Source organism: Pelmatolapia mariae, linkage group LG23 (genome assembly GCF_036321145.2).
Source record: "Pelmatolapia mariae isolate MD_Pm_ZW linkage group LG23, Pm_UMD_F_2, whole genome shotgun sequence".
NCBI classification, from domain to species: Eukaryota; Metazoa; Chordata; class Actinopteri; order Cichliformes; family Cichlidae; genus Pelmatolapia; species Pelmatolapia mariae.
In genome coordinates, this window is record NC_086246.1 from 19492123 (window position 1) to 19502540 (window position 10418).

The following is a 10418-nucleotide window of genomic DNA, read 5'->3' on the forward strand; positions in this document are numbered from 1 at the left end:
AGGTATTATCCAACATTGTCTTTATCTTGGACAACATCTACCTCTCAGACACCACCCTAACGGAGTCCAGCTCCATCCCCACAACATTGCTGGCCTTGTGGATCAGTTAATTTAGCCTGTTGGCATCTGTGACCCTCAACCTGCTGCCCCAGCATGCAACAGCATAGAGGATAGCACCGGCCACAACAGAGATACAACAAGATAACATTAATTAGTAGGGATAGTGAAAGCTTCCGTTTACGTTTGTTAGCCACTTGGCTATGATAGTAAACAGTAGACACTGATGTGCTGAATCTTTTGTACTGTGTTCAGCACAATATTAATTAGTCATTGTCAATTGTTGATTTATCCTATTGTCAATGTATGACAAATTATGATGGCTGTTTGCATATTCTCTCTTTCTTCATGTGTGTGTTTCTTTGGTTAAATTCAGTATGGTTCCGACAACAGTTTTTACAATTAAATATGTTAATGTACAAACCTAAATATGCTTTATTTGTAGGTTCGGTTGGTCCTGTCTTCTCCCTTGTCCACAACCTTCGGACTCTTTCCACGAGGGCTGTGGATTAATTTCTTTACCAGGAGTGGGGTTTGAACCCACGTGGACACATGTCCATTGGATCTTAAGTCCAACGACTTTACCACTCGGCCATCCTGGTCTGGCAGAGCAGAGCCGTGAAACACACAACATCGGCGAACAGTAAAATCATTACTCATAGCATTAAAATGTTATTTTACAAAGTTTTCAATAAAAATAAATCCTAGTAACAGCAAAGTGTTGTATTGACAAAGAGAAAACAAAGTGTGCAACAGCTTTTATTTAAAAACTAGGTTTGTGCAGTCTGGAGACTACAAGGTCAAAATATAAAAATACTGTATTACACCATCAACAAGAGGCAACCACACTGACCCGAACACGCCTGTCAGACATTAGATAATAATTACAGCTTTAAAATTACTTTTTTCATACTAATAAGAATAAAATTACACATTTTTGTTTATTTTTAACAGCTCAGAGTTGGATTCACAGAGAGCACACAGTCACTTTTAAGTTAGTTTTTTGAAGTAATGGGAGGAACTAGTTACCAGAAGTTGCAACTTATCTCAGGTCACGCGCCAGGTCACGATGGTGAGTAGACCATAGCGACTTCACTGTAGTAATGTATGGCCACATGAAGCTATCTAACTGGTTAAAAAAAAATTCTCACCTTTCTGTAAAGCCATGTTTGCTGCATTTGCAGTAACCAGGCAGTGAACTTTTGATGTTATTACACATTTATTCATGAGCACACCTTTTGCCTCCATTCTGTGCTCAGCTGTGTGAGGCTGACAAGTGACACAGAGCTGTTGCTATCTTTGCGTCACTTGTGACATTGTGGCAAATCACCATCCATCTTGATGGAAAACCACCTTTTCCTTGAGCACCTTTCTTGATGGCAGGATGTTGGTGAAGTTTTGGACAAACACCCTGAACCCTTCATTTTCCACAATAATATGGAGCTGCCTGCCTTTTAAAAGAGAAAATAAAATCAATTCAAAATTAGTTAAATTAAGTAAATATAGCTTCAAGTATTGCTTGAATGGAGAAACAAATTCAGTTGAGAACAATCTAAGCAAACACACGAGACAAGTTTTCAACATGAATGAATGAAAGCAAAAAAGTTACCTCACAGTAAGGTTGCATCCCATCAGTAATGAGCTGGTTTCAGCTGGACTGCACACACTCAAATGGCAAAGATGGTTGTGCAGCATTTGCTGAGAAGATGAAATGTATTCATGTAAATCAAAATGCATCTTTTAATTCTGGTAGAGGTTTGTCACAGATATTATTCTCATATTGTACCTTTGTCCCAGCTGATTACCTTCATTAAAAAGCAGGTTGCAAAAAACTATTGTGTACCTCTTTCCATCCACTGGGAGGCACTACAGCTTCATTCCTTTCACACTAAGGCTCTGAACTCTTCATTAACACTGAGCTTGAAATTTCTATCTGTCGAATGCAAAGGATTCATCTGGTTGCAGGACATGTATGTAGATGTAACATGTGGTCTGTTAAATTCAGTAATTCTACCACTATGTCACTGTACCATAGAGAGAAAAGCTCACTGCGACATCACTGGTCTAGTCCAATCATCTTTCTGATATCCTTCTTCAAACCAATCAGCCTCCACTCTGTGTACTTTAAATTGCACTGCTCATCTGACTGTCTCCCGAAACACAGATGAGCTAACGTTTACTATTAATGTAATGTTTGCTTTTTGTAATGTTTTGGATTTAAAGGATTTAAATGATTCAAAGTCACTGCAAACAGTATCTCCATATAAGCATATGGTTCTTGCATAAGTTTAACATGTAAAAGATCCTTGGTTCATTTCTGAGAGGAGACATAAATCCTTTTGGGGTTGCCGCATGAAGGACATCCAGTTTAAAACAAACATCTGCCAAATCAAACTACTTGTTGTGGTGACCTCTCTTGAATAAGAGTTATTAAAATGTGTGGTCATTTAGTCAGTGATTCATTAGGCAAGGCAAGTTTATTTATATAGCACAATTCAACAACAAGGTGATTCAAAGTGCTTCACAGAGACATTAAAAACAAAAACAAATAAAAAGCATGATTTGAAATTGATTAAGACAAGCAAACAAACAAACAAAACAGTATATAAAATGAAAAATCAAAACAGTAGATAAAATCAGGACAGTAGATAAAATCAGTAGTTAAAATGTAAGTTTTGAAATTTAAGCTTAAAAGTGTGGATTTGGTGCTTTATTCAAAGGCAGCTGAGAACAGGTGAGTCTTCAACCTGGATTTAAATAAACTGAGTGTTTCAGCTGATCTGAGGCTTTCTGGGAGTTTGTTCCAGATATATGGAGCATAAAAGCTGAATGCAGCTTCTCCGTGTTTGGTTCTGACTCTGGGAACTGATAAAAATCCGGATCCAGATGACCTGAGGGATCTGGAAGGTTCATACTGGGTCAGGAGGTCACTGATGTATTTTGGTCCTAAACCATTCAGAGCTTTATAGACCAGCATCAGAACTTTAAAGTCTATCCTCTGACGGACAGGCAGCCAGTGTAAAGACCTCAGAGCTGGACTGATGTGGTCCACTTTTTTGGTCTTAGTGAGGACTCGAGCAGCAGAGTTCTGAATGAGCTGTAGTTGTCTGACTGATTTTTTAGGTAGACCTGTAAAGATGCTGTTACAGTAATCAAGCCTACTAAAGATGAATGCATGGACTAGTTTTTCCAGGTCCTGTTGAGACATCAGATCTTTTATCCTTGAAATATTCTTGAGGTGATAGTAAGCTGATTTTGTTATTGTCTTAATGTGTTTTTCTAAGTTTAGGTCTGCATCCATCACTACACCCAAATTTCTCGTCTGGTTTGTGGTTTTTAGGTGTATAGATTGAAGTTCTCTGGTGACCTGTAATCGTTTTTCTTTGGCACCAAAGACTATTACTTCAGTTTTGTTTTTGTTTAGCTGGAGAAAATTGTGGCACAACCAGTCATTAATTTCCTCAATGCAGTTACCAAGAGCCTGTACAGGGCCTCGGTCTCCTGGTGACATTGTGATATATATTTGAGTGTCATCTGCATAGCTATGATAGTTTATTTTGTTGTTCTTTATAATTTGTGCCAGTGGGAGCATGTAAATGTTAAACAGAAGGGGTCCCAAGATGGAACCTTGGGGAACTCCACATGTGATACTTGTCTGCTCAGATGTGAAGTTACCTATTGATACAAAGTATTTCCTGTTTTCTAAGTATGTTTTGAACCAGTTTAGTACAGTTCCTGAAAGACCTGCCCAGTTCTCCAGTCGTTTGAGTAATATGTTGTGGTCAACTGTATCAAATGCTGCACTGAGATCCAGTAAAACTAAGACTGACATTTTTCCACTGTCTGTATTCAAACATATGTCATTGAACACTTTGGTCAGAGCGGTTTCAGTGCTGTGGTTCTGTCTAAAACCTGACTGGAAGGCATCATAGCAGTTATTCTGTGTTAAGAAGTAATTGAGCTGTTGAGAAACTGCTTTTTCAATGATCTTACTTAAAAATGGGAGATTTGAGATCGGCCTGTAGTTGTTCATTTGTGTCTTGTCAAGATTGTCCTTTTTCAGTATAGGTTTAATTACAGCAGTTTTTAGTGATTCTGGAAAAACACCTGACATTAAAGAAAAGTTGACGATCTGTAACAGGTCTGACTCCAAAGTCTTTGAGACCTTTTTGAAAAAACTTGTTGGCAGGACATCTAAACAGCAAGAGGAGGAGTTCAGTTGGCCTAAGATGTCCTCCAGGTCTTTGCTGTTAATAGGGTGAAACTGTTTGATGGTGTTTAAACAGTTTTTCGGTGGACACAGTACATGTCCTGGATCTGCTGTTGATGTACCAATTGCTTGTCTAATCTTTTGGATTTTTTCTGTGAAGAATTTGGCAAAGTCATTGCAGGCCATGGTCGAATGAAGTTCAGCTGCCACTGACACAGGAGGGTTTGTTAGCCTGTCAACTGTAGAAAATAAGACCCGAGCATTATGACTGTTTTTGGTGATGATGTCAGAGAAGTAGGACCTCCTTGCACTCCTCAGTTGTAAATTATAATTGTGAAGTTTCTCTTTATAGATGTCATAATGAACCTGGAGGTTTGTTTTTCTCCATCTGCGCTCAGCTTTCCTACACTCTCTTTTTTCATTTTTCACCAGTGTGGAGTTTCTCCATGGAGACTTTTTCCTTCCAGAGATAACCTTCACCTTAATGGGAGCAATAGTGTCCATTACATTTAACATTTTAGCATTGAAGCTATTGACGAGCTCATTGACTGAACCTCTGGACAGGTCAGGTGTTAATGGGAAGACCTGGTTAAAGATCTCACTACTGTGTTCAGTTATACACCGTTTTGTGATCACTGCTGTTGATATATTTGTGTGGGCTGAGATTTTACTTTCAAAGAAAACACAGTAATGATCAGACAGGCCCACATCAGACACAGTAACCTTTGAAATGCTCAGGCCCTTGTAGATCAGTAGGTCAAGAGTGTGTCCTCTATTATGTGTGGCCTCTGTTACATGCTGAGTCAGCCCAAAGTTGCCCAGAGTGTTACTCAGGTCTTTAGTCCCTTTGTCCTGAGGGTTGTCCACATGGATGTTAAAATCCCCAACAATAATTACACAGTCGAAATCAACACAGATCACAGACAGCAGTTCACTGAGGTCATTAAAAAAGTCTGTGCAGTATTTGGGAGGCCTGTAAACATTAAGAAACACAACTTTGGATGGGGCCTTCAGCTGTAAAGCCACATATTCAAAAGACTGAAAACTTCCAGGAGATAGCTGCTTATATTGAAATGATTCATTAAATAAGACAGCAACCCCTCCTCCTCTCCTGCTCACCCTGGCCTCACTGATAAACTGTAGTTAGGAGGGGTCGTCTCGATGAGAGCAGCTCCACTGTTACTTTGGTCCAACCAAGTTTCAGTTAAAAACATAAAATCAAGGCTGTGCTCAGTGATTAAATCATTAATTAAAATGATCATATTATTACAAAGAGACATGTTACAGAAGACATGTTGAAACAAAAGTGAAAGTTACCTCTTCTTGTCTTTTTGTTTAACACGAACAGTTACAAGTGGAGCTACACAGGCAAAGACCATCAACACCATTGCAGCAAATACAATGACTGAGGTGGAATCTGTAAGACAAGTCAGTGTTATTAGATCCAAATTAAATTCACCCACTTATCATTCATCTATAAATATATCACTTAGAGTTTCTCACCATCATCATCAGGTGTCTGTTGGACCTCAGGAATCGTCACCATAACCTCTCTGCGAGGAGCAGAGAGCACTCGTGCTGCACATCCCACCTGTGTGCTGTGGTTACGTGAACCTGAGAGCACAGCTGTAGTGGTGACAGAGAATGTAGCGTTGGTGTTGGACACACTGACAGTGTTGTACTGTGAGAAGTTGAGGCCTTGTTGTGAGACACTGAGTGTTACAGTGGGAGCAGGTCGACCAGTGGCTGAACAGGAAACAACCCACTCTTCAGTAGAGTTTGACTCTCTGACATCAACAACAGGTTTATGCAGCTCTGTGAAGGATCAGGAAATATCATCAAAATGTTCTTAAAAACATGGCAACTGCTAACACATTTATGACGACTATGTTTGTTTGAGGCACTTGTTGTTGGTTAAAGTAGGTAAAAGTTCTTACCATAGACTTGGAGACAGGGTTTCCCTGTCAGGGAGCCTTCAGGATAAGTGTTAAACAGACAGTGATAGCAGCCTTCATCCTGCTTCGTTACATTTCTGATGACTATGGAGCAGTTCTGTAGTCCAGTATATTTAAACTTAAATTTATCTGTAAAGCCGTCATTCACTCTCTGACCAAAGTAATCGCTGTAAGTGGCAACATTCTGCTCCACATCAGGAGAGATTTTCTGCCATGTGACCTGAAGGATGTCCTTCGTCTCCAAGAGCTGACAGCTGAATTCAGCATCTTCTCCCACTGCTGCCAACACAGTCTGCTGTGTTTGTATCACTGCTGTTAGAGCTGCACAAACAAATAGACATGTGAGACTTGAGCTCTGAGTGTGTCTAAAAACAGACTGCTGCCCATCCACAATGATTGAATCTGCAGGAATCTCTGTGTACAGTTATTAAGAATGACTAAAATATATTTCTTGAAAAAATTTGGCATTTTCTCAAAACTGTTGGAATCCTATAAAACTGTATGTAATTGAAATAATATTTATTAATGAACCAGTTGACTAAATCAATATTGTTTCCATACGGAGGATGAAAATGATATTAAGTCATATTCACTTTAAACAAACTGTAATGTCTGCACTAAATGTCTTACAGTATAGTTCATATGAAACTAGAATGTTTTAAGTTAAACCCACCCACAACACAACTTTAAAAACAAACTGGTGAGGTGGAACAAAGCCTACCTTTTGAAAAGACCGCCAAGAGAGAAAACAAACATATAATCACACAGTACTTCATGTTGCAATCGGTGATCCACAAGAACTTCTTTTCCGAGTTTTCCAGATAAATAAATAAGCTGTGTGAGCGATATCGGGAGGATCACTGTGGTATAAAATACGTTCCTGATTTGATTGACCTTTACTATTTTGCTCTAAAAATGCTCTTTTGTTGCACATGACCTCTGACTGTGCTCTATACAATGTGCAGTATTAAGCTACAGCCTTAAGCATTGTGTGTTTCGGCTGCAGTGGTACAGCCTTAAGCTGCAAATGTGAAAGTGAAAGTACCAAATACATTTTCAATTTCTCTTTTCGGGAAACTTTGAATTCCCCCAGGAGTTTTTCAAACTCTTTAAGATGAGCAATAACGATGTATCTGTCTGTTAAACAACAACATTTACGAGTTTTTAAAATCTCTTTAGGGCTGAAGCTTTTGATTATTTTAGGAATTGAGCAATCCATTGATAAATCGAGTAATCAGATAAGAAAGATCTTTTATACTTCTTTTTCTTTAAATACTTCTTATTAGTAAGCATTAATAAATATTCAAGAGATTTAAAAAAACAGGTCTTTCAGAATGAACTGCTCATTGGTTTCCATTTAAAAAACTGCAACATTTTAAAGTTTAGCTGCATACTGTCTGTCAAAAAAACAACCAACTAACCCCTTTGATTTTATGTATGTGCTGTATTTAAATTTCGTTTTTTAAAGAAAACATTTGGTGAAGTACAAGTACAGTCAGGTCAAAGTCAGATAAAATTGTCATGGTCTGGAGTCTGTGTACTCCGTGTTTATGTTTACATTTTTTAATATTCTATAGTTTTGTTTATTTTGGGTTGTTTGTGATTATCCCTTGTGCTTTGTGTTCTCTGTACTCTCCTGTTCCACTTTAAGTTCTGTCTCCCCAGTCTGTGTTAAGTTTGCGTGTTTAGAGTTTTGTCGTTGTGTTTCCTGTTTTATTTTGAAGGTCCGTGTCTCTTGTTGGTGTTTCTAGTTTCGCTTCCCCGTGTCTCATTATGTCCAATTCATCCCAGCCGTGTCTGCCTCCTCTTTCCCATTGCCTGATTGCCCTGTGTGTATTTAAGCCCTGTGTTTTCTCGTGTGTGTTGCTGGGTTGTCTGTGTTCTTTCCCTGCATCACTCTGTGTCATCTCCCCATGTCTCAGCCATGGCTCGCCATTTCAGGTCTGCATTTTGTTAGCATCTTCCAGTTTAGGTGTTTGCTTAGTTTCTGTCCACAGCCTGCCATTTTTGTTTGCATTTCACTTTATGAATAAACTCACTCTCATCTCAGCTGCCTGCATCTTGGGTCCTAGTTTCAACCTCCACTGGTCTGCCACGGCAGACATGACAAAAATAAGATATATACAATCTAAACAAAGGCATAAAAATTTACTTTTAATCTGTCTTCTTAAAAAGGTTTGTAGCCATGAATTAATATTAATAATAATTCAATGTCCAACCTAACAACACTGAAGTCAGTAGCTCAAAGCTTTACTGGCCCATGTACGTTTTTATTGACTTGTGAAAAAAGCTTTTATTTTTACATTTGTAAATGCAAAATGCAATTTAATGAATACCATATTTAATGTTATTTACTGTCGATCTGAAAAATGTTACAAAAGCCCTGAAATGTATATGGTGTAATACACCCCATCCCCCTTCATCAGTTCAACTTCTGGAAGCTTACTGTAGAATTTTTGTTGGTATAAAAGTTTGCTTTTTCCTCACATCAATAAAAACAGCAATAGATTAGTAATGCACACTATATGAGAAAGAGAGAGAGAGTTGTTGAGATGACTGTAGCACTCTAACACTACATTCTGATATTCTCCAGAGTTGGTGTCCAGCTCTCAGTCATCACACAGTCTGCCATGTTGCAATCTTTGATCCAAAAAAGTCCTTCTACAGTTCCCCGCACAGTATAAATAAAAATAAATAGGCTATGTAAGCAATATCAGGAAGATTACTATGGTAAACCCTTGATAAACCTTTACTATTTTGCTCTTTGACCACAGATGTCTCCTGACTGTCTCACTGTGCAGCAGTAGGCTACAGCCTAAAGTACATCCACTTTCATTTTGCAGTGGCGGCCTTACGCCGCCCCCTTTTGTGAGTGTGGACGCTTTCTCTCTTTGCTCTTCAAATGCTTTGCTTCTTTTATTGATTTTTATTGATTTTTATGCTGATTTTTTCCCTTTTTTCTGTATGAGCTTACCTGCGAGAGCTTCTGGACACTTATAGATCATGAGGACTAAAGTGTTCTTAACAGAAACAGCAACATTTTTATAGTTACCTTATCCTCAGCGCTCCGTGTGTCTGTGGCCTAGACACAACTGAAGCCTGATTACAGCGTCTGGACACCGAACAGCCTCAATAGCCTGGAAAGGTGCTAACCGCTAGGCTAACTAGCAACAAGATGCCTTCCCTCTCCACAGATGACTACCACAGCCTTCTGCAGAAGATTGCAGTACTGGAGACAAAAATTCATCGCTTAGAAGTAAACGTGGAGGTAAATGGACTGTGTGGAAATGAAACAACCTTGCTTTTGATTCAAAGCAATGGCGATGAGCAAGCTAGTACACAGCTAAGGAGCACAGATAACATGACCAAGAAAGTAGACTCTGTGCATTATTATTATTATAAATCCTCAAGTGATAATCCCCCTCTTAGACTGTCTTGGTGCAAAACCAAGACATAAATCATGTCTCCTGGAAGGGGGAGGACGTATCACAGGCAGAGCACAGCGAGCTGAAATCTCTGAAACCGACTGGCCTTCACTTCCTACGAGACAGAGAAGCTCTTCTACCCCTGTGTACGGGAGGAAACAGGACTGGACAACCGTGAATAGGAAGGCTAACAACAAACCTCCAAAACAACTGAATGTGAAACTGCAGAACAGATTTGCTCCACTATCAAAGGACCCTGGATCTATATCAGACAACCATCCATCTAAAAGTAGCGAAGTAAGATCTGAAAATCTGTTGAAAAGTAAAAGGCCACAGGGAAAGCTACAGGCTAGGCCTGAAACTCTGATTGTGGGTGACTCTGCCATAAAGGATGTACAAAGGATGTGCGGTAAGAACACTAAAGTCCTCTGCTTTCCTAAGGATATGGTCAACAACCTGAAGGAGAGAATTCTTCAGATTGCAGATGAATATCCAACTGTGACAAATATTGTTCTGCATACAGGGTCAAACGATGTGTCCAAACAACAGTCGGAGGTTCTGAAACGGGACTTTACTGGATTATTAAATACTGTAAACTCTCTGAATGCAGCTGTATTCATCAGTGGGCCTGTACCGCCCGTCAGAGGAGGAGACGAGAGATTCAGCAGATTGCTTGCACTGAATAAATGGCTTATATCAACATGTACTGACCACTCAGTGCATTTTATCAACAATTTTAATATTTTTTGGGAATGCAGGCATCTGTTTAAA

The 10418-nt window shown here is 39.1% G+C and overlaps 1 protein-coding gene and 1 non-coding gene across 2 annotated transcripts; both read right to left on the reverse strand.

Annotated features, from left to right (window-relative positions):
* Positions 1-576: 576 nt before the first annotated feature.
* Positions 577-659, reverse strand: trnal-uaa (transfer RNA leucine (anticodon UAA)). Its single transcript has one exon. It is a non-coding gene; the product is annotated as a tRNA-Leu (tRNA).
* A 5097-nt stretch (positions 660-5756) lies between these two features.
* LOC134621163 (OX-2 membrane glycoprotein-like) lies at positions 5757-9227 on the reverse strand. The gene is made up of 3 exons (XM_063467599.1): positions 9197-9227; positions 6205-6543; positions 5757-6082 (listed from the first exon to the last, which is right to left on the reverse strand). Exons 1-3 carry the CDS (start codon positions 9225-9227, stop codon positions 5757-5759), a joined length of 696 nt encoding a protein of 231 aa, XP_063323669.1.
* Positions 9228-10418: the final 1191 nt, after the last annotated feature.